General features: G+C 43.0%; 1 protein-coding gene across 2 annotated transcripts; it reads left to right on the forward strand.

Annotated features, from left to right (window-relative positions):
• Positions 1-1,101: 1,101 nt before the first annotated feature.
• Positions 1,102-24,186, forward strand: LOC149317723 (GDP-L-fucose synthase-like). 2 transcript variants are annotated; one of them, XM_089518077.1, is made up of 11 exons: positions 1,103-1,232; positions 3,027-3,180; positions 6,000-6,114; positions 12,443-12,571; positions 13,985-14,058; positions 16,073-16,206; positions 17,802-17,866; positions 19,127-19,193; positions 19,563-19,642; positions 21,042-21,141; positions 22,472-24,185. In XM_089518077.1, exons 2-11 carry the CDS (start codon positions 3,038-3,040, stop codon positions 22,525-22,527), a joined length of 963 nt encoding a protein of 320 aa, XP_089374203.1. In that variant the 5' UTR covers positions 1,103-1,232; positions 3,027-3,037; the 3' UTR covers positions 22,528-24,185. The 2 variants fall into 2 exon arrangements, with proteins under 2 accessions (XP_089374204.1, XP_089374203.1); XM_089518078.1 differs by lacking the exon at positions 12,443-12,571 and having other exon boundaries at positions 1,102-1,232; positions 22,472-24,186.
• Positions 24,187-24,667: the final 481 nt, after the last annotated feature.

Consider the following 24,667-nt stretch of genomic DNA (forward strand, 5'->3'; position numbering starts at 1 on the left):
ACTGTGACAATTTGGCATGCACACAGCCTTCCCTGCTATGTGTGTGTGTTCACATTCTGGCCCTTGTGGTCTCTTCCAATTCTATGGTTCTATGAATGCTGGCATGGAAGAGAGTGGGGTTTATATATTGTTGGTTGAGAAGAGGCATGTTAACCTGCTGTGTACTGTTCTGTTGTTGAATGGCAAGGCCTCTGGGTGTCTCTTCAATTCAGGATCCATTGTCTGCTGGGAAATCCCTTCATCCTGGCTGCTTTTACTGGGCTCAGTTCTGGGCCCCACAGTTCAAAAAGGACATTGAGAAACTGGAGCCATGTGTCCAAAGGAGGGCAACTAAAATGGTGAAGGGCCTGGAAACCATGAAGCCCTATGAGGAAAGATTTAGGGAGCTGGGGATGTTTAGCCTGGAGAAGAGAAGGTTAAGAGGTGATATGATAGCCCTGTTTAAATATTTGAAGGGATGTCATATGGAGGAGGGAGCAAGCTTGTTTTCTGCTGCTCCAGAGACTAGAACATGGAGCAATGGATGCAAGCTGCAGGAAAAGAGATTCCAGCTCAACATTTGGAAGAACTTCCTGAGAGTAAGGGCTGTTCAACACAGGAACACACTCCTTCCTCGGAGTGTAGTGGAGTCTCCTTCCTTGGAGGTCTTTAAGCAGAGGCTGGATGGCCATCTGTCTGAGGGGATGCTGCGACTGAGAGTTCCTGCATGGCAGAAGGGGGCTGGACTGGATGGCCTTTTTGGGGTCTATGATTCTATGATTCAGATGAGTGTCTGTATTGTTCCTTCGTTGAATGGCGAGGCCTCAGGGGCTCTCCTTAGGCCCTGCTGCCCCCTGCTCTGCTGGGAAGGCCTCTGCCTTTTCCTTGGCGTTTGCTGGGTCTTGGCTTGAGGGTTTTCCTCCTTGGCTTGGAGCTGTTTGTGGCTCTGGGCGGCCTCCCTCTGCCTTCTGACCGGAGAATGCTTGAGGAGACCCTGGGCCCCAGCGGAGCCCCTCTCTTTCCCGGGGGAGGAGGAGGAGGGCTGCCCCCTTTCTGCTTTTCCTTTCCAGCCGAGGAGGAGGAGGGCCTCGGAGGAGGGAGCCCAGGGGCCGGGCCTCTCAGTCCGGAAAAGGAGGAGGAGAAGGAAGCAGTCTCCTCCTCCGCCCTTCCTCCCTCCCGGCCTCCACTGCCTCCTGGCTGGCCTGGCCAGAGCAGCAAGGCCGGGGCCGCAGCGCAGGGGCGCCTTTGCAGAGGTCAGGGGGGCCTCCTTGGGAGGGGAGGGGGCGGGGGGAGGGAAATGGGGGGCCTTGCTCCCTGCCCCTCCCCCCTCCCTTCAAGGGACCCCCTTTTTGCCCCTGCCCCCCAAAACCCCTCCCTGCGCGCCCCTGGCCCTTGGCGCAAGGGAGAGGCCCAGAGGGAAGCCAGACTCCTCCTCCAGAGGGACACTTGCCCTGGGTTCCCTGTGGGCAAGCAGGCCCCAGGGATTGATTCTCTCTCTATGGGAACGTTTTCCCCAAGGCTTCCCTGGGGGCAAAGACTCTCCAGTGTTTCCCTATGGACAAGCAGTCCCCAGGGATGGATTCTCTGTGGGCAAATATTCTCCCGAGTCGCCTCCTTTGGAGGTCTTTCAGCAGAGGCTGGACGGCCATCTGTGGCTGATGCTTCGACTGAGAGTTCCTGCATGGCAGAATAAAGGGGTCAGACTGGATGGCCCTTGGGCTTTCTTCCAACTTTAGGATTCTATAAGTATTCCCCAATGATTCCCTATGGGCAAGTATTCCCCTGTGTTTCCTGATGAGCAAGGATTCCCCAATGATTCCCTATGGGCAAGTTTCCCCCTATGTGTCCCTATGGGCAAGTACTGTCATTGATTTGGGTGCTTTTGGGTGCAGGCGAGTGGGAGCCCACAGAGGGGTCCCAAGGGCTCTGAGACCCTCCTGGCTCCCCTCCCCAGAGTCTTCCCAGACTAGAGGCAGGGGCTGGTGGTGGCTTGATTTGCATTGGTTGTGGTTGTGGTTGCTGTTGCTGTTGTGTGCCTTTCAAATCAGTGCCAGTTTATGGCACCCTCATTTGGCCCTTCTTCGATGGTGTCTTTCTGCATGGCAGAAGGAGGTTGGACTGGATGGTCCCTGGGGGTCTCTTCTCTGGGCTGAGAGAGTGTGACTCAGCCAAGGTCTCCTAGTGGGTGCCATGGCTGAGACTCAAACTCTAGCCTCCAAAATCCAAATCCGATGCTTAAACCATGACACAAACTCTCAGTACATACGCATCTGAGGAAGTAAACTGAAGTCTAGGGAAGCTCATGCTGCCAACTTCTTTCTTTAGTTAGCCTGAAAAGTGCCACAAGATCTCTCTACATCTGAATACACATGTGTATTTGTATTGGGTTTGCGTGTACACTTGTGTCTGTGTGTGCATGTTTGTTCTTGTTGCATGTGTTGCTGCAGTCTGCCTTCAAGTCATTTTCAGCTTAGGGCAACCCTAAGGAGAGACCCTATCACAAGGTTTGCTGGAGCTGAGAGAGTGAGACTTGCTCAAGGTTACCCACTGGGTTTCCATGGCCGAGTGAGGATTTGAACCCTGGCCTCCAGAGTCATAATCGAACGCTCAAACCATGACACCACACTGGCTTTCTATATATATATATATATATATAGAGAGAGAGAGAGAGAGAGAGAGTTTGTGTGTGTTTGTGTGTGCATGTTTGTTGTGTGCCTTCAGATTGTTTCTGATTTCTGGCAACCCTAAGGTGACTGTCATAGTATTCTGTGAGGCTGAGAGTGTGTGACTCACACCCATGGTCACTAGAGGATTTCCATAGCCAAGCAAGGATTCAAATCTTGGTCTCCATAATCTTAATTCAGTGCTCAACCCAAGACACCACGCGGCTCTCAAAAATATACATACATGGGTTTTTGTGTGTTATGTTGTGTGTGGATTTTACAACAAATGGTGACTCCAGGGGAACAAAATGACTTGATGTATCCTGATGCATGTTGGTTAGTCGAATACTTTAACTTCCTCTTTTTTCGTACTTTGCTGGACAGGTTTTGCAATCATGGCTGAGCCGAAGAAAAAGCGCATTTTGGTGACAGGTGGCTCAGGACTCGTGGGAAGGGCCATCGAGAGAGTGGTAGCGGATGGGGAAGGCCGATCGGACGAGGAGTGGATTTTCGTGTCCTCCAAGGATGCTGACTTAACGTGAGTAGGAGATGTTCAATGGGAGCTTTTAAAAAACTTAATGTCAAGTTGCCTGACCAACCTTTAATTGCTAATCTGTAATTTTAGGAGGTATTTAGAATTCTCTGCCAGAGAGCTCTAGTCTCTCATGAAACTAAAAATCCTAGGATTCCATAGGAGGCAGTTAAACTGGGATCACAATACTAGGATTCTGCCATATGAAGAGATCCACACCTTCTTCACGCAGATAATGCACCAATGCATTTGGATGTCACAATCTGCAGTGGTGTTTCATAGCATGAGCTAACTTCAGAAGATGGTTAGATGCATTCATGGGTGATCAAGACTGTTTACAGGCAGCTGAGAGAGTGTGACCTGTCCAAGGTCATCACTGGATGACCTTGGACAGGTCACACTCTCTCAGCCTCAGAGGATGACAGTGGCAAACCCCCTCTGAAGAAAGAAAACCCTGTGATAGGGTCTCCATAAGTCAGAAACAACTTGAAGCCACACAACAACAACCAGGCATGGCAGTGACCAGGCATGGCAGTGATACCTAGTGACTCCATGTCTTGCTGGTAGGTTTCCAAGGGATTTGAGGTAGCCACAATGAGAAAAAGGATACTGGGATAGATGGATTTTTTGCCTAATCCAGGAAGATTGCAGTCTTCAGTGTGTCCCACTGTCCAGCATCCTCCTCCTCATTTTCTTCTTCTTTCTCCTCCTCTTTTTCCCAAAATTGGGATTCAAAGCGGCTTACAATTTAAAAGCATAGTACAATTAAAAACATATAAAAGTGACAATTAAAACAGAATTAAACTGTTTCATTTCCTTGAAGAAGCTCAGCAGGGTAGATTGGTAAAGTCCCCTTGCCACACACATAGTATGTCAGTGCACACTGGTGAAGAAAGGGATCTGTGGTAGCATGGATTAAATTCCAGGTCACTCAAGGTCTCAGGCCTGAAAATGTCTGCTGAAATTCTGCATTGGTACTTTATGCAAACCCACTGGCTGACCCTGGGCAAGTCTCAGGTAAGGGCAATGGCAAACCCCCTCTGAAGAAACTTGCCAAGAAAACCCCATGATAGTTTTGACATATGGGCGCCATAAGTCGGAAACAACTTAAAAGCACACAACAACGACAGAAATTGTACACAAGCATGGGCAGAGTTATGTTCCTCTTCTTTTATGCAACCACTTTACTGAATACCAGTGTAATGCAACATTTGTGCATTACTGGTCACTACACATGGCTGTTGTGGTACAGGACAGTCATGCTGTGCAATGTGCTTCCACCATTGTCAGTTGGTTATAAGTTTTGCACCTTGTCCACAAAAAGCAATACTGCATCTGTAGCCAGGGTTGGTTGCTTTAAACTAGGTTGCTTGAAACCATGGCTTTAAAAAAAAATCCTTTAAAAATATTGGTTGCTGTTGTTTTTAAAAATCTGGCTATTCTTACAGATTGAGTTTCCCTCATCAAGAACTCTGAAATCCAAAATTGTCCGCACGGGGGTGGCTGAGATAGTGTCACTTTTGCTTTCTGGTGGTTAAGCGTACACAAGCTTTGTTTCATGAACACAATTATTACGGTTGACCCTCTGTATCCACAGATTCTTATCCAAACATTCCAGCATCCAAGGCTTGAAAATATTTAAAAAACCACATACAAATTGCAAAAAGCAAACCTTGATTTTGCCATTTTATATAAAGGACACCATGAGGGCAGGGAACCGTCTAATTAAAAATAATAATTGTAAGCTGTTCTGATAGCATTTAGGGCTGAAGGGCGGGGTATGAATACCATAATAATAATAATAATAATAATAATAATAATAATAATATGCATTGTATTTAATAGGACTTGAAAATCCATGGATTTTGATATCCACGGGAGGTCATGAAACCAAACCCCAGCAGATACCAAGGGCCCACTGTATAAAATTATGTTCAGGCTATGTGTATAAAGTGTATATGAAACCTAAACTAATTTTGTGTCCCATCTCCAAGATATCTCATTATATATATGCAAATATTCCAAAAATAAAAACAAAAAACAACAACCCAAAACTCTGAAATCCAAAAAGACTTCTCACCCTAAATGTTTCGGATAAGGGAGATTCAACCTATACTATTTTCCCACCCTCTTCCTGGAACAACAATGACTCTTTGAATGTAAATATTTTCACTTTAACAGTTTATTGGCCGTTGTTCCTTGTTAGAACCGTGGCAGTGGCTTCCTTTTAATCACTTTATTTACCTTGGCTAGAGATATAGTGCAAAAAATGCCATTCCAAAGCAATTCCTTCGATTCACAGATGTTCAACCAAAAAAACCCCCATGATTTAAAAGAGCACATTTTAAAAAACAGTTATTGCGTAAGCTCTTGCCACAACAACTGAACTGTATTTTGCTACTTAATTTTCTGATTTAGATCTTTATAGGTGTAGTCTCACACATTAATGCAAGCCCCCCCACAAAAAAAACTTGATTTGAACAACAACCACAAAAGAAAATACCAACTTCTTTTCCTGGGCTTTTTTCAAACCCTGTCTATTGTACACATACTTCCTTATACGTCCCTGACATGCAGCTGCCATCTGTGTGTTTTCTTCAGCCTTGCTTGTAGGATGCCTTGAGGAATGAGCATAAGGAATGCTCAATAAATATGTACAAGGCTTGCTGATTTGTCAGATGGGGGCTTTGCATGGGGGAATGTCTGACGTATAAGCAACACCTTTCTTGGCTCACATTGTTTGTCTCTTCTTCCTCCCCCCCTCTCTCTATAATATTATTATTATATATTTATTATATTATCTTTCCTTCCTTTCTTCCTTCTAGGAATGCTGCAGAGACCAAAGCGCTCTTTGAGAAACACAGGCCCACCCACATCATTCACTTGGCTGCCCTGGTGGGAGGCCTTTTCCGGAACATCAAGTACAACCTTGATTTCTGGGTAAGGAATTTGGGAGCCAGCATGGTGTAATGGTTTGAGTTTTGGACTAGAACTCCAAGATACTAAGGTTCAAATTCCCACTTTGTCCTGAGAATCACTGGGCAAGTTACACTCTCTCATAGAGAGCCAGCGTGGCATAGTGGTTTGAGTATGGGAATGAGACCAGGGTTTGATTCTCTGCTTGGCTATGAAACCCACTGGGTGACTTTGGGCAAATCACACCTTCCCAGCCTCAGTTGAAGGCAGTGGCAACCTCCCTCTAAAGAAACCTGTCAAGAAAACCCTATGATAAGATCACCTTAGGGTTGCCATAAGTCAGAAACTAATAGGAGGCACACAACCCACTCACACACACAGACTCAGAGGAAGGCAGTGAGAAAGCTCCTCTGGATAAATCTTGAGAGCTATGGTGATATAGTGAGTTGATTGTTGAACTAGGGCTCTGGGAGATCAGGGTTTGAATCACCACTCTGCCACAGAAACCCACTGGGTGACTTTGGGCAAATTATACTCTCAGCATCAAAAGGTGGCAATGGCAAGCCTCCTCTGAATAATAAATCTTGCAAAAAAAAAAAAAGTCCTAGGCTGGGGTTGCCCTAAGTCAGAGTGGTCTTGAAGGGACACAACAGCAACAAAACCAACACTGTGTTAATTTAATTCCTGAAATGCCATCTCCTATCCACCCTACCTGACACTTTGCTCTCAACCCTTGGACTGAATGTGGGGTCCCACAGCCCTCAATGCATTTATTTTTGCCCTAGAAAATGTCTCCCCAGATATGTGCTTGGCTCATGGACTGGCCTGGAGATATCTAGCACCTTTAGAACCTGGAGTAAACCCTAAAACACGAAGATGAATAGAGCAGTATTATGGGCAATGCTTGCACACATTATTGTACCTACCTTATATATCTGGTCGTCTTGAAATTAAGAAATAAAGTGATTTTTTTAAAAACTCATCCAGATTCTATGGATTATGGAAGTCTCCAGGAGTGGCAGTTCACCTTTTAAACTGGCCACCTGTACTTTTTAGCATTAAAAACATACCAATTTTACTAAACATAAAACATGGATTTTCAGCCCTTTCTTCATCCCCCCTTATTTTAGGGCATTTTTGACAGTCCATTTTGCTCCTGGAGAGTCCCAGGGCCAAGAATTGGCCCCTGGACTTCTTCGCGGGTATTTTCTCTCCCTCCTACCTCTGCCCTATTCTAAAAAGAGCAAAGGTTAGGATCACACAAAGAAAAAATATTTCACTGAGAGACTAGGGCAGACTTCGTTCCCAAAGGGTTTATCGTTGCCTCCTCTAATTTTGTGCTTTCCAGATGTTTTGGACTATAGCTCCCAGAATTCCTGACCAATGGCCATGCTGTTTGGGGATGATGGGAGGTGAAGCCCAAAATATCTGGAGGATATGAGGTACAATTCAACTCTTATCTAGATCTGTCCACTTCTGCATCTGTGGGAGAAGATTTCAGCCAATGTTGCTCGTTACCTGGCTATAGGACATGTAACACTGAAATTCCCTCTTCCACACAGCCTTGAAAGGTATAGGAGTCATCTCCAGTTTTCATTTTTGGCAACTATCAGAATTAGACGTTTAAGGACTTGATTCTGGTACTTGCTGGGAAGAGACGTGGGAGCCCATCAGCTGAAGGGTTGTGATGCTGTCTTCTGCTGTAGGCAACATACTGCATGAATCTATCATCAGGTGTGCTTATTTTCTAGCATTGACATGTACAGTATCATCTAAAATCCACAAAACAGTGATACCTTTGTCAGGCCAAACAAAATGCACGTTATATATGTTGCAGGCTTTTGAAGCTCCACCAGCTTCTTCAAAGAAGGAAAGAGGGAGAAAAAAGGACCATGTTAGTCCTAGCCCTGCCTTTGGTCAAGATGTTGTAGTTGACCTCAGTTCAGATGTTATGGAAGGATATTCATGCAGGTGGACCCTTCCTCTTCCTGGCTATGTGGATACTGGGAGATTCAGTCCAGGGAATCCACTTTAAATTCCACTGGCAAGACAAAAAGCTATTTCCTTTGAGATCCAGTATGTCTAAAATCCTTTGTGAGGCCACAAGCCCCTTTGTTAGGAAGAGAACACTGAATTTCTCAGGCTGCCTCCATGCTTTTGCATCAAGAAAAACTTTAGGTGTTAAGGTAAACTGTGTCAGTTTTCCATATCAAGCCAAGAATGTGGAATAGGTCAGAACAGCTCAGTAGCAGATCTTTAGAAACAAGGAGGGGATTAGTTTGGTTGTTTTCTTTTTTGAATTTGGGAACTGTCTTCTCTTGTAAAATGCTTTTCTTTCAGTGCTCTGAGAGATTAACTTCCCCTTGTGGCTGGGGCTGTCAAACTGTACCCCCCTCCCAGAATGGAAATGTTTATCCAGCAGTCTTTAAACACAGGGAAACATAACAGGACACGTCACATCGCACTGCCTCGGGTAGATCTTTGTTTGCTTTGTGGCAGAGCTGTATAATCTGTGGCCACGTCATCCTTAATCTGAGGATCAGCTGCACATAGGCGAGGAACCAGCAAATCCCAGCATGGCATGACTATGTCCTCTGTGCTTCTCTCCTTATGCCTTCAATGCAGGAAGGTGGCAGCTGGCTTGCAAAGAAGCCTCCTTAGTTTGCTGTGTGACAAGTAGGGTGCACAGTTACAAAAGAGGGCAGAGTTCCTTCATCGTTACATAAGACGCTGCCTTATCTTCAAATTCACCATTGATCCATTGCTTTTGCCAATTTCTCGACTGACTGGGGCTGCTGCCACACTGCAGAATTAATGCAGTTTAACACTGCTTTAACTGTCATGGCTCCAGCCTATGGAATCCTGGGGTTTGTAGTTTGCTGTGGCACCGGAGTTCTCTGACAGAGAAGGCTGAATATCTTACAAAACTACAAGTCTCAGAATTCCATAGCATTGAGCCCTGGTAGCTGGAGTGTTGTCGGACTGCATTGATTCTGCAGTGAAAATGCAGCCTGGAAGGCCTCTCAAGGGTTTCCAATGGAGTGGTGTCTGTTGTTTTTTTTAAATTTAATTTATATCCCACATTTTTCCTTATACAGGATCCAAGGAGGCTTTAGCAAGCCTGATTTTGCCACAGAGCAGATGGGTTTTAGAGTATAGTGCATCATGTCTTAGTTACCTACCAGTTAGACTACAGGTATCATCATCATCTATTTATATAGTGCCTTCAGTGTACTTGGCACTTTACAGTAAGAGAACAAAAACAAGCCAGTCCAGTAAAAGGTACAGTATCTAAAAAAAAAACCACACACACATACATATACATACATACATGCATACACATATACACGCAAGTTGAGTCTCCCTTAAACACCAGAAGTGTTTTAGATTTTAGATTTTTTTTAATTTTGGAATATCTATATTTGCATATACATACATAATATACGTACATAATACGTACATAATTAGGCATCTTGGAGGTGGGACCCATGTCTGAACACAAAATTCATTAATTTTTCATACACACTTTATACACACAGCTTGAAGGTAATTTCATGCAATATTTTAAATTATCTTGTGCATGAAACAGGAAATCCAAAATACTCCAAAATCCAAAATTGTTCACATGGGTGGCTGAGGTAGAGACCCTTTTGCTTTCTGATGGTTCAGTGTATACAAACTCTGTTTCACGTATAAAATTATTAAAACGGATTATCTATAAAATTACCTTCAGGCTATGTGTATCAGGTGTATACAAAATGAATGAATTTCATGTTCAAAATTGGGCCTCATCCCCAAGATATATCATTACAGTATGTATATGCAAGTATTCTAAAATCTGAAGGGGAAAAAAATCCAAAGCATTTTGGATAAGAGAGACTCAACTTGTGTGTGTGTGTTTACTTTAGATACTATACCTTTTGTTGGGCTGGCATGCTGATTTCTGTCCAACAGTAAATATGAAAAGCCAGCTCAGTTTTTCTCAGTAGCTTAGTATTTGTTTATGAGTTTCAAATATAGAAAGCTTTTGGTGCCTCTTTTTCTTAATGCCACACATCTGCATTTAGTTTTTGCATGCTAGCTTCCAAACTCCACAGACAGCGCCTTCATCTTTTTAAAAAACCCTTGTCTTTTAATCCCTTTGATGTTCCCCTTTGTGCATTTCCAATTGGTTGTCCCTGTTTGTTCTAGGAAAGGACACTGCGTTTGAAGCGAAAAATGCTACCTTGAAAATCCGTGCAATAAAAGCAATATTTTTTTTAAAAGAGGAGGAGATATGATAAGGAATGCCTGCAAAGAATGAATAAATATTTTGTTCCTGTAGAACAGGAGTTGGCAATGGTGAGAGGCTGCATTAGCTCCCTATGAGGTCTTGGAGGGCCATCACAGAAACAAGTCCTCTAGGGGTTAGGGGGGCATTTTTGCTATATTTCTGTCCTCCCTGAGCCATTCAGTCTTTTTCATTTCCTGCTTTTAAAAAAAGTCCTTTCCTGGGTCTAAAGTACGGTAGTCGGTGAGGACCGAAATCATGATGAAAATGTTTCCCTACAGACCTTAGAAGGCACTTAGGGGCAAAAAAAGGTTTTTTAAACCTCTAGAGCCATAAAAATGCTGCACTTTGTGTATCCCTGCTTTAAGCAGGCAGCCTTGTCTGATTTTCATCCTAGTTCTCATAAGCGAACTGAGAAGAGCTTGTAAATAATAATTGTTCTCCTTCATGATTTGCTGCCATTAAAAAGACCAGATGACCAGATATCTCTCTCATTTTATCTACCTCCTTTGTGTGCCTTCAAGCCACCTGTCAATTTATGGAACCCCATGAATTTGTAGGGTTTTCTTAGGCAAGGAACCCTCAGCTGTGGTTTTGCCATTTCCTTCCTCCAAAATAGAGCTACATCACCTGGGCTTCATTGATGGTCTCCCATCCATGTACTAACCCAGGCTGACCCTAAAATTCAGAGACAAAGCCATGTTAGTCTGGAATATCAGTATGCAGAGAGATCTTGTAGCACCTTTGAGGCTAATGGTGCGAAATAAGTTGTTAGCATAAGCTTTTGTAGACTTGGTCTGCCTCCTCAGATGCATGGATGCTGATCCTGCTTACCTTTCAAGATTAGATGGGATCAGGTGCATTTAGAGTATTTAGGTCATACTGCATTTCAACAACATAAAAAGACATAAAGGAATCCACTAGCACTTTTTGTGCAGAAAGCTTATGCTAGAAATGTCTTTTCCCCATTTGGTCTCAAAGCTGCTGGTGGATTCCTTTATGTCTCTCTGTGCTAAAACGGACTAACATAGCTATTGCTTTGACTGCGTAGGCAGAAGTGTTGCATCACTTCAGTTGTTATGACCCCCATCATAGGAAATTTTGAATTTTGCAAAATATACAGAATTTTCTTCTGAATGCCACCATGTACCATGCCTAGAATCCCTAAAGCTCCTTACCAAATAACAGATGTGAGTGTTCCATAGGATGGAACCATGGCATTTAAAGTGATAGTTAACAGCTGTGGCTGTGTAATACAGACACACCACTTCTAATTAAAAAGTGAGCCCTTGCTCCTGGAATCAGGGGCCCCATACAGACAGGCCAAATTAAAGCTGCTTCAGATCACTTTGTAGGTATGCTGTTTAAATGATGCATGCGACCTAAGAGACTAGAAGCTTTATTTTGGCCTGTCTGTGTGGGCCCATAGAATCACAGATTTGGAAGAGACCCCAAGGGTCATCCTGTCCAACCCCATTCTGCCATGCAGGAACACACAATCAGAGCACTCCCTGTAACAGATGGCCATTCAGCCTCTGTTAGAAAGCCTCCAAAGAAGGAGACTCTGCCAAGGCAGCGTGTTCCACTGTTGGACTGCTTACTGTTGGAAATTCTTCCTAATGTTTACGTTGAATCTCTTCCAGGTCAGGCAAATCACCCCTTCCCCTTTTCAGAAAGTCACACTCAGGGGAAAATCTGAAACGTTGATATTGGGGCTCCCCAAAAGAGCCCAAGAAGACCACATTTCACCCATCTCTGCCTTGTAACACCTTGCAGTGACTTAGAGTTGAAATCAAAGATATAACCATGTTAGTCTGTAAAATCAAAATATAAAGAGATCTTGTAGCACTTTTGAGACTAACTGAAAGAAAGAAGTTGGCAGCATGAGCTTTTGTAGACTTCAGTCTACTTCCTCAGATGCATTTGGTTGAGGTAGATTGATGTCTATGAAAGCTCATGCTGCAACCTTCTTTCTTTCCATTGGTCTCAAGGGTGCTGCAAGATTTCCTTATATACTTAGAGTTGAAGCTCATTGCCTATTTTGATTTATCTGTCTGCCGGTCTCTCTCTTTCTGTACCCAGCGAAGGAATGTGCACATCAATGACAACGTCTTACACTCGGCGTACGAGTCCGGCGTTCAGAAAGTTGTCTCCTGCCTTTCCACTTGCATATTCCCTGACAAGACCACCTACCCAATTGACGAAACCATGGTAAAAGGCTTCAGGGATATAGCCATGTTAGTTTGTAGAGTCAATATGTAGAGAGATCTTGTAGCACCTTTGAGACTAACTGAAAGAAAGAAGTTGGGAAAATGCTGTATGCTTTCTCCAGTTTTGGTGTGGAGTATTGGAGGAGGTAATGCCAGTCACTTCTTAAAAGTTTATTCTAGGATTGTGGATTGCTAGCAGCGCATGGAGCCCAATTCACCTTGGGCGTGGCCTTGCACACTTTGCACAAAATGGTTTCTGTGCAGGGGGTAATGTTTAAGCATCTGGGCTTGGCATGAGTGTCTTGAAATATGAAACTTGTGCCTCGCCACCTTATCTGTTAGTATATACTCTGTACTAAAAATAATTTTTAAAAAGTGGAATGCTGTAACCCAATCCCACCTGCCATGGATTTATTAAATCTGTAAAAATGCAAGAATATTTAGAGCAAAATGGTTTGGGCTGAATGTTTTATGCTATTGGAACAGATCACTAAATTCAGTTCTAAAGAGTTTAATTTGAATTTAACCCAGGGGTGTTTTTGAGCTATAAATCCCAACATTCCTAGAAAGCACTACCAATAGGGAAGTAAGCTGGTTTTTCAGCAACATCTAGGGCCCACATTTTGCAGACCCTTGATTTAGACCATCTCCAGATGTGCAGTGGTGCAGATAAGGAGGTGGCATGTACCAGCAAGTTCTTGTCCCAGTCTGTCAAAATGTACATGTGTCCAGCTCTGCAATTGTGTTGGATTTTTCTGTCTTCCACTGCACCATCTTTGGCATTCTGTTGTCTTTGTTTCTCTGAACTTGTGAGTCTTTCTGCTGTCTTATCACTGTCTCTTGGATTTTAAAAATTGCTCTTAAAGGGAGTGCAAATGAGGGCATAAGGCAAGCCCTGCTGGAGCAGACCAATGACCTATCTACTCCAGTATTCTGAACCACAGTGGCCTACGAATTGCAACACCAGAAGTTCACCAGCAAGACAGGAGGTCACCTGTGTAGAGACACACAGCCTTTGTTACTAGCGGAGATATAGTCCATCCTGAAGTACAGCCAGGGATTGTCCCAATTTCTGCTAATTTATCTAATTCTCCTTCAGTGCCATCCAAGTTGGCAACCATCTTGTGGCAGTGAGTTCCACAGTGTATCTATGAACTGTATGGTGAGGTACTTCCCTTCATCTGTCCTTACTCTTCCCCCATTCATCTTCAATAGATGATTCCTTTTGAGTTCTAGCATTTGAGAGAGGCAGAAAAGCTTCTCCCCTCCCCATCTTTCCTGCGTAATGTTATGTACCTCTAACTGTGCCTCGTCTTTTGTCTTAACTTTCTGCGATGAGAAATCTTTTCTTAGTTTTCATTCTGTCATGTTTTCAGTGTCCTAGTTGAAAATGGCGATGCACTTTCCCTTACAGATTCACAACGGTCCTCCACATAGCTCAAACTTTGGCTATTCCTATGCAAAGAGGATGATTGATGTCCAGAACAGGTATGTGCCTTTTCCTTCTCCAACACTCAAAACACTATGCCACATAGAAATCCAAAATATTTTATTGTTTTTAGCCATGGTTTCAGTTGATCCAGCAAAATACAGTAGGGTGTCTGTTAGTCCAGACATAAAGCACAAAGAGAAATGATAGATTCTATCTACATATTCAGATTTAATATGCACTTTAAAACTTGGTAAAATCCTTGACAAAGTAAGTCCTTTCACTGAGTCTCCGTTACGGTCTATTGCCATCTTATTCAGTGGTCTAGGTTGGATTTTTCTTGCTACAGCCGTGTACAATGCAACTTAATAAGATATATGCTCCAGTTTGTCAGATAGCTGGTGGGTTACTATAATTTGTCATGATCAGCTGCTGCATTGCAGCACACAATGAAACAGGAAACCGTCTCTGGAGGGCACTCAGTGGACAGCGCAATAAAGAGTGCCCCAACTGCTCCACATATCCACAAATGCAGAATCTATTTGCAAGGATATGAAGGTACCTGCTATCCAAATAGGTGGATACACAATATAATGTGTGGAGTTTTGGAATTGTGGGGTATTGGTTTGAGCATTGGACTACAACTCTGGAGGCCAGGGTTCAATTCCCGCTTGGCCATGAAACCCACTGGGTGACCTTGGGCAAATCACATACTCTCAGCCTCAATGGAAAGTAATGGCAAACCTCCACTGAACAAATCTTACCAAGAAAACCCCATGATAGAGTTGCTAAGTTGGAAATGACTTGAAGACACACAGCAAACACGCCCAGTTGGAAGGGCTCCCAAGGGCCAAGTCCCTGCCAGTGCAGGAATCCATAGCTAATGTATCCTTGAGGGGTAGCCATTTCTCCTCTCTTTAGAAAGAAAGCCTGCCAGCTGCTCAGAAAGTCCATTGCCACTGTTGAACAACTCTTACTTAATTCTAATTTCTTTTCCTGAAATTTGCATTTACTGGTTCAGTCTCACATATCTAGAATTAATTCAAAATTGTCCACCTAAGTGGCTGAGATAGTGACACCTTTGCTTTCTGATGCAAAGTGTACCCAAACTTTGTTTCATGCATGGAATTATTTAAAAGATTATATATTATGTGTATGTGTATAAGATATATATGAAGCATAAACGAATTTCATGCTTAAGGGTTGGATCCCATCTCCAAAGATATCCCATTTTGTACAGTGGGCCCTTGATATCTGCTGGGGTTGGGTTTCAGGAATCTGGTTGGATACCAAAATCCGTGGATGCTCAAGTCCCTTTAAATAAAATGGTGTAATGAAATTGTGTCCCTTATATAAAATGGCAATATCAAGGTTTTTTTAAATGTATATATATTATAAATATTTTCAAGCTCTGGATGGCTGAATCTGTGGATAAAGAATCCATGAATTCAGAGAGCCCACTGTATATGCAAATATTCCAAACTCTGTAAAAAATCAAAAATCCAAAACTCTTCTGGTCCGAAGCATTTTGGATAAAGGAGACTCAACCTATATTTGTTTGGGTCCTTCTTCTGGAGCAGCAATAAATAAAATAAAATAAAATAAATAAAATGGGCTCACTCCATCTACAGTCTGGCAGCCATTCAGAACAAATGGAATAATCTAGTAGATAGCCATCTTTTCATTTACAGTTGGCCCTTCGTAGCCACAGATTTTTTTATCCACGGATTCAAGCATCCATGGCTTGAAAATATCCCCGAAATATATAAATTTCAATGATCAAACCTGGATTTTGCCATTTTATATAAGAGGTACCATTTTACTATGTCATTCTACGTAATGGGACTTGAGGATCCGTGGGTTTTGTTATCCACAGGGGATCCTGAAACCAAACCCCAGCAGATACCAAGGGCCCACTTTACTTCATTGAACTATAATTACCAAAATTGAGTATTCTGGGAGATGTAGCATATATAGTAAAATCACTTTCCCCCTAAACTGTAGTTATGGCCTCCAACAGAGTAAAACCAGTAACTCTTCCTTCACCTGTTCTCTCATTTTTTTCCCTCTCAGGGGTTATTTTGAACAATATGGATGTCGCTTTACTGCCGTCATTCCCACCAATGTCTTTGGGCCTCATGATAACTACAACATTGAGGATGGCCATGTTCTACCAGGACTCATCCACAAAGTATACTTGGCAAAGAGTGAGTAGGTGGCATTTAAGATGGCTTCTGTGCAACACGAGAGAGATGTTATTCGTGAGAAAGGACACAAAAAATTACAATTTTAAGCAGAGAAGCTTTGGAATTAATGTAATTTGTTCAGGAGGGCCAAAACTTTACCCCATTCTCTCCCTCTGGTTGAGTTCAAACCACTTTTGCTCTTTGAATGCATTTTGCAGCCAAGGAGCAAAGGGGAAGGAGGAGAGAGAAACAGGACATTTTAAAAGCAGCTGAGAAAGTGGGATGACAGAGGGTTAACTGGGACCATCCCAGTCAAACCAGGAAAGTTGGAGGTATGAGAAGCCTTCTCTGGAATTCCAGGTATAAAAGAGATGGCTCTAGCTATTGACCTGGGAGCAGGGCTGGTTGGCTTAAACCAGATCCAGACGTTACCGTCATTAGCATAAATAAGTATTGTTCTAAAAATGTGCTCTTTTAAAGCAAGTTGTTGTAGTTGAACTTACGTTAATTGAATGATTGGATTCTTTTTTAAAAAGTATTGAATTTTCATTTAACATAAAATAATCAAACAACAAACATTCTTTCATGGTACATTCCGCATTATCTCTTCTGTTACATATTCGATTAGGTTACAAATAAGTTTCTTGCATTCTTATATTCTTATTTTTTTTCTCTATCTAAATTATTAATTGTCAAACTTGCATACTGATCTTATCATATTTTACATTCTTGTCTTTTCCCCCATAGTCTTGACACTTCTTTCCGTGGATAAGAAAATTAACCGATCTAGCTGTATTAGATAGCTTATCAGTGTATACAAACAGAAAGACAATCCAACCATATGAAGAAAAATGAATGATTTGATTCTGAATGGCATTACTTGCACTATAAGATTAGTGATTAAAGAGAAGCAGATGACTCTAGATATTGATCTAACAATGAACAACTGCCAATAAACTTAAAGATAAAATGTTTAAATCCAGACAGTCATTGTTCTAGTAAGAGAGTTGGAAAATTGTAATAGACACACATACACACAGGACTATTATTATTATTTTACATCCCTCTTATTAGAACAAGAATGACTGTTTGAATACAGAGCCAATGTGTTAGAGTGATTTGAGTGTTGGACAATGACTCTGGAGACCAGTGTTCGAATCCTCGCTGAGCCATGAAACCTACTGGGTGACCTTGGGCAAGTCACACTCTCTCAGCCTCAGTGGAAGGCAATCGCAGATTGAACAAATCTTGCTAAGAAAACCCCATGATAGGTTCACTTTAGAGTTGCCATAAATTGGAAACAACAACAACAACAACACACACATATATATATAACTAAAAAAACCAGGCGTTTCTTTTTAAAAGTAATTTGGTTCAAACCGGCCAATGGTCAGGGTTCTTGGAAACTGTAATAATAAAAAACACCTGGAGCGCCTGTGTTGTGGTTTGCTGTGTTGTGGGTTGTGAGAAGACTGGCCTGGTCTGTAGAACTGTTTTGGATCCCTACCCATGAAGAAGCTTGGATGGAAAAGACTGATTGCACTTTTTGGGCTTTGTTGGGGATGCTGGGCAGAAATGGGAGCATTCTCTAAGCATTTTCTCTGTTCTCTTTGCAGAAAACGGCACAGCCCTTACAGTCTGGGGGACAGGAAAGCCTAGGAGGCAGTTCATTTACTCTCTGGTAATCTCTCAAGCTGAGATTTGGGAAGAAGGTGGGACCTGGAGGCTGGGGAGAGAATTGAATTTTTTTTTAAATGGAAATTTTTGATTTGGATAAAACCATTCTACAAAAAAATACACCCAACTGTAAAAAGCTGTAACAAAATGGGCTAAAATTATTAACATCTATTTAATGTGAAGTCGAAGGCTTTCATGGCTGGCATCCATGATTTTTTGCGGGGTTTTCGGGCTATGTGGCCATGTTCTAGAAAACTTTCTTCCTGATGTTTCGCCAGCATCTGTGCCTGGCATCTTCAGAGAATGCTGGCATGGAAAGGACTTGGATATATATACGGTGAGACCTGGAAATGCAGGAGTGATTTGCATGTGGATTGTTCTGTTGCTAATGGCAGGCCTCAGGGTGGGAGCGTCTGCAAAAGTGGAGGATTAGTGTCTGCTTGATTCGTGCTCATTGTGTGCTGGGAAGCCCCTGACCCTGAGAGATTTCCCATTTGCATTTGCTGAGTTCTTATTTTGCTCAGTACTGGTAGCCAAACCTTGTTTACTTTAGGGATTCCTCTTTCCTGTTAAAATTGTCCAGATGTTTGTGGATCTCAATGGCTTCCCTTTGCATCCTGACATGGTAGTGGTCGGCATGGTCCAGAACTTCAGTGTTTTCAAACAGTATTTTATGCCCAGGATGGTTTGTGGCATGTTCGGCAACGGCTGATTTTTCTGGCTGGCCCAGTCTGCAGTGTCTCTCATGTTCCTTGATTCTTGTTTGCACACTGCATTTGGTGGTCCCTATGGAGACTTGTCCGCAGCTGCATGGTATGCGCTAAACTCTTCTTGCGGCTGTGAGAGGGTCTCTCTGGTCCTTGGCTGAGCAAAGCATTTGCTGGATTTTCTTCATCGGTTTGTAAACCATTTGCAGGTTGTGCTTCCTCACCACTTTGCCTATTCTGTCTGTGACTCCTTTGATGTATGGTAAGAATACCTTCCCTTTGGGGGGCTGCTTGTCTTCACTCCTCTGGGTTTTTCTGGGCCTGGCAGCCCTTCTGATATCTTAGCTGGAATAACCATTGGCCTGTAGAGCCCGGTCTAGGTGCTTCAGTTCATCTTCCAAGAAGTGGGGTTCGCAGATGCGTTTTGCTCGGTCTACCAGTGTTTTGATTGTGCTTCTTTTTTGTCCTGGGTGATGGTTGGAGTTCTTGTGCAGGTATCGGTCTGTATGTGTGGGAGGCAAAATTGGATTCACATCTCTGTTCTGTTCTACCTGCAGGACTTGGCACGGCTGTTCATCTGGGTATTAAGGGAGTATGACGAAGTAGAACCCATCATTTTGTCCGGTAAGGTTCGCCTCGTACTAAATTGTACTATCTGATATAAGGACACTCTTTTACTATACCATTGTATTCAATGGGACTTGAGCATTCACGAGTTTCGGTATCTACAGTGGGCTCTGGATCCAAACTCCAGTGGTTACCAAGGGCCCACTGTATGAATGTTAAATTGGGATATTTTAATCTGGATGGTCTTAATGTATAATGGTCATTTTGATCCTATGTTTATGTGTTTTATCTTAACATCTAGTTATATATTTTATTTTAATCTATATCGTACCCTGTCGTACCTTGCCTCAAGCCTTGGGAAGGGGCAAGAAACCAACCAACCAACCAATAATATTGTTATGGTTTGTGTTGGTTCCCTGACTTTAGTTGGAGAAGAAGACGAAGTCTCCATACGGGAAGCAGCAGACAGCATCGTGAAGGCCATGGACTTCAAGGGAGAGCTCCTTGTATCTTTCAGAATGACTTCTAAGGAACTGCAATCCTACGACTCTGTTTTCCAGTTTCAGGGAGGGCATCTGGCCTTTTTATTACCTTCTTCCTGTTTTTATACAAAGTCATTTATGGCTGAGGAATAGGCGATTCCAATTGTGAGACAGAGAGTGAAGCTGCTGACTCTTTTCCCTTGCTCCATGCTCCAGATTAAAACAACCTCCCTCCCTTAAGGCTGCTATTTGCAATTGGTTGTTCTTATGAGCCTTCAAGTTGTTTGCAACTTATGGTGCCCTAGTGTGGGGTTTTCTTGCCAGATTTCTTCAGAGGGGTTTTGCCATTGCCTTTCTTTGAGGCTGAAAGAGTGTGACTTGCTCAAGGTCACCCAGAGGCTTTCATGGCCGAGCTGGAAATCGAACCCAGGTCTCCAGGGTCCTAGTCCAATGCTCATGCCACACTGGCTGTTTGCAGAGTAACCCCCCTGGACCTGAACTCTGTTGGGTAATCCCAAATCAGTGAATAAACAGCAGAATGCTGAGCCTACCCATAAGTAAACTCCGTTGATTCAGTGTCTAACAACAGGAATCAAGCCATCAGCTCATTGTTTTTGATCTGACAGACAAAAAAAGCAGATTCAGGGGAGGCTTTTTCTTCCCCCCCCCCCCCCAATTTTTTTTAAATGTACATCTTGATTTTTGTTGCCTCTCTCACTTTATGACTCTCTCTACATGGGATTTTCCTGTCTCCCTAGACAGGTTGAGTCTCCCTTATCCAAAACGCTTGGGACGAGGAGGGTTTTGGAATACCTATATTTGCTCATATATACATAATCTTGGAGCTGGGACCCAAGTCTAAAGACAACATTTGCTGATGTTTCATATATACCTTAATCACTTAGCCTGAATTTGATACATAATATTTTTAATAATATTGTGCATGAAACAAAGTTTGTGTACACTGAACCATCAGAAAGCAAAGGTGTCACTGACTCAATCATTCATGAAAAAAGTTTTGGGGTTTGGAATATTTCAGATTTTCAACAAGGGAGACTCTACCTGTATATGGATTTTCCCCCTGAAAGCTGTCTTTTCATACTGAAACAGACTAACGTGGCTTCTTTCTTTCTTTCTTTCTTTCTTTCTTTCTTTCTTTCTTATTTTTAAATTGATCCCATTGAATCAATGGATTTTATTTTATTTTAAAAAATAAAAAATATTTTTAGTTAGTTCACAACTGTTTTGTGCTCAAACTTTTTTAGTTGTAAACCTTTTGTTTCCCAATCCCTCCAACATAAAATATTGGAGAGGTTTATGGAAGACTTGCAGCTTATGCAGCTCCTAGGCATAACTTTTCTTCCAGGTGTCAGGCAAGATGAGACTTCCTTTGGTTTTTTCTTTAACCTGAGCCTTTTCCTAGTTCGACACAACCAAGTCTGATGGGCAGTTCAAGAAAACAGCCAGTAACAAGAAGCTGAAGACATACCTCCCAGATTTCAAGTTCACACCATTTGAGCAAGGTGAGTGAAACCAGCCAAGGCCTTGTTGGCTTCAGTCAACATGGAAGGGGAGAAACCGTCCTGTGCAGAGGGGAAGGTTGTATTCTCATCCTGTGAAAAAATTTGTTGCTGTATGCCTTCATGTCATTTCTAACACTAAAGTGAACCTATCACAGGATTGTCTTGGCATGATTTCTTAGAATCAGAGTTGGGAGAGCTCCCAAGGGCCTGATTGAGAGTTCCTGCATGGCAGAATGGGGTTGGACTGGATGGCCCTTGCGGTCTCTTCCAACTCTATGATTCTATGATCCAGTCTAACTCTTCACCATGCTGGAATACACAGTCAAAGCACCCCAGTAGATGGCCATCCAGCCTCTGCTTAAAGACCTCCAAAGAAGGAGACTCCACTTTCCGAGGAAGGAGTGTGCCCTACTGTTGAATAGCTCTTACTGTCAGGAAGTTCTTCCTAATGTTGAGGTGGAATCTCTTTTCCTGGAGCTTGCATCCATTGTTCCAGGTCCTATTTTCTGGAGCAGCAGAAAACAAGCTTGCTCCATCATCAGTTTGACATTCCTTCAAATATTTAAATAGGGCTGTCGTATCACCTCTTAACCGTCTCTTCTCTAGGCTAAGCATACTCAGCTGCTAAAGTCTCTCCTTATAGGGGCGGGATACAAACCGCCATATAGTACGTATTCTATACGTACTAGGGTTAGGAAGGGGCGGTGCTTCCGCACCCCCCTAACCCTAGTACGTATAGAATACGTACAAGATGGTGGCACCCTTTCCACATGGGCGCCGCCATCTTTACGTACTGGACGCATAGCGTCCAGACGTGTCGCAGCGCTAATGACATCACGAATGCGCCCTTGGCGCTTTGCGACGTCATCAGTGTGCCGCGGAAAGAAGCTCCGAAATGGACTTCTTTTTTGCTCCGCGCGGTTTGGCTACTGCAGCTCCCGCGCAGAGCAAATGGCGCTGGCGGGAAACCGTCGCAAACTGGCAGTCTGTATCCCGCCAGGGCTTTATGGTTTCCAGACATTCCAACGTTTTGGTCACCCTCCATTGGACATGTTTCAGCTTGTCAATATCCTCCTTGAATTGTAAATCAAAATTTGGGGCAAAATTTGATTGCATCATGGTCTGGGGGGCAGCATGTGGTGCACTAACTGCACTTTGCCAACCCCTGATTTAGAGCTGATTTTTCTCTAGGAACCTGTTTCCAGCTCCTGCTGCCCAATCCCAGAGCCTTCCTAAGGCTCTTGTGCTTAGAAGATGGCTGCCTTTCTCACTCCCCATCCTGAGTTGAATTTCTTGGGCACTGACCACCTTTCTCCTTTTCCTCCCACAGCTGTGAAGGAAACCTGCAACTGGTTCTGTGCCAACTATGCCATCGCCAGGAAATGACAAAAAGGAACGGAGGTGGTGTAATTCCGGCTATTTTGCATCAAGACTCAGGTCACCTTTTACTGGAGCAAAAGAGAATAAAAGGACCATTTGGAGCATTGGAACAGAAGACTGCAAACAACACTTTTTCTTCCAAATGCAGGGGTGGCGGTAGAGCTTTGAAAAATGGAGCAGCTTATAATTACAAAGCACTACTGCATAGCCTTTGTGTCTTGGGTGGTGGGCTTATGTTTCCTTGCTGTAAGCAATTACTTGAAAGGGTGGCTTTGGGAAATCTTGAAAAGTGAGGAGTGGGTTGACTGGCTCCGCCACTGTTTACATGTCAAATAGTCACACTGTCCTTCCATGCCCTTTTTCTAGAGCAAACTACTTTGCTCAAACCATCTACTTTTGGGAAGAGTCCTCTAACCTGAAGCCAGTGCAGTGAGAGGAACTATTTTAGTGCAGGGATCCTTATATTTTGCTAGCTTGCATTTTTACCCTTCTTACCTGTTTTTGTCGAAACCTCAAAAACAAATACTTGAAAAGACTCTGGACTGTTTCAGAATCCCTGTTATCTAGAGCACTGGGGCACAAAGTCTTTCCTTGCTCCTGGTTTCATACAATTTAGCTGCTAGCAGTCAGGAGAGATCTGCATTCTGGATCATGGAGAGAAAAGTTTGTTCTCTTCACCAGAAAGCCTCATACAGATTGCTTGTTTCTTGCCAGGGCAGGACAGAGCTTGGAAGAAGACTGCTTTTTGTGGTGTAACTCTCGGAACCCTCCAGCTCACATAGCCACTTGCTGGGTGTTGTAGTCCAAAAAGACAGGGTTACGGGCAACGTGTAGAGGAAAGAGGATCAGGTGGGCGTGAATGTATACCTTTCTTAGAAGGGGCAGAGCAGGTGCAAACCACAGAAAGGCAGGAGTAGGTTTGCGTGCAGAAATTCCCATCATCTCCTGCTCAAAAAGTTGTAGCCTGCAAGGGACAAACGGACTTCATTAACTCTGAATCAACATTGTATGGGTTATCGTCATGCAGTTGTGGGTCTGGGCTTGTAAAGTTGCACTAACCTTCTGTGGGGAAACTGTTTTAAGTGTTTGTGTCCTTAAAAGCAAACTCTTAAGTTAGTACTGGTGATCATTTTTGAAGATCTTGTTTGTGCAAAGGAGTGGAAGTTAGCTACGTACTTCAAGAGGGAAAGGCACAGGTTCCCTTTCTTTTAATTCAGCAAGCCAGTTGCTTATTCCTCCTCCCCCCATCTTACTTTCTCTTGAGCCAAGGAAACCACTGTAAATCAAATTCTTCAATAAACTTGTCCTTTCTTATTCATACAATCTGCTTCCACTAACAAGAGTACCTGCTGTTCTAAGTAAAAGCTATTTTCCCCCATGGTTCTGTCTCCATACGCCTTGGTATCATCACTAATGTGCCCTAATTTCATCTCCTGTTAGCAGCAGTTACTAGAGAACAATGTGGGGCCAATGTCAACTAAAAAACAGTTTCTTCTCTGAACAATGAATAGGGTGATTAGCTACTTTAATGGATTCCATAGTTTCCACTGACATTGGGGAGCAGGTTGTCATTTGCTATCAAGTCAGTTTCAGTTGATGGTGACCCTACAAATGGGAGACTGCCAAGACACCCTCCAAAAATACTTGAGGATCTTACCTGGTTCTTTCATGGCTACCTTACCAAGTCTCTTGTATTCTGATTTCTGGAGAAGTCTGCATTTTGGTTAATGACTGAGCCAAAGTATAGGAAATGTTTTAGCTACGTATTCCAGTGTCTTTGTTACTTTAAAGTGAGGAAAATAAGCTGAGATCATTATTTTTGTCTTCTTAAACTGTAACCCTGCCTTTGCACTGTTCTCAGTAGTCATCCAAAGTATTTGCTAGTTTCTGCAAATAATATTGTGTCATCTGCATATCTTCAGTTGATGTTGCTTCCCCCAATTCTCATTCCTACTTCAAGTCCAATCCTCCTTTCCTTATGATATCTTCTGCATATCAATTAACCAGAAAGGGGGATAAAAAGCACCCTTGCCTGATCTCCTTGCCTATGGGAAGCCATTATTTTTCATTTGACATTGCTTTCTCTTGTCTAGAGTATCAATTAGTTTGAAATGTGGAACTAAAGGACAGCTCTCTAGATATCATG

Source organism: Sceloporus occidentalis, unplaced genomic scaffold (assembly GCF_023333645.1).
Source record: "Sceloporus occidentalis isolate IW3139 unplaced genomic scaffold, rSceOcc1.0.p SCAF_3, whole genome shotgun sequence".
Taxonomy (NCBI): domain Eukaryota; kingdom Metazoa; phylum Chordata; class Lepidosauria; order Squamata; family Phrynosomatidae; genus Sceloporus; species Sceloporus occidentalis.

Coding starts and splice junctions, on each gene's coding strand:
- LOC149317723 (XM_089518077.1), top strand. CDS start 3,038: ATGGCTGAGCCGAAGAAAAAGCGCATTTTGGTGACAGGTGGCTCAGGA. Junction 3,181..5,999: donor TCCAAGGATGCTGACTTAAC/GTGAGTAGGAGA, acceptor TCTTCCTTCTAG/GAATGCTGCAGAGACCAAAG. Junction 21,142..22,471: donor GTTCACACCATTTGAGCAAG/GTGAGTGAAACC, acceptor TTCCTCCCACAG/CTGTGAAGGAAACCTGCAAC.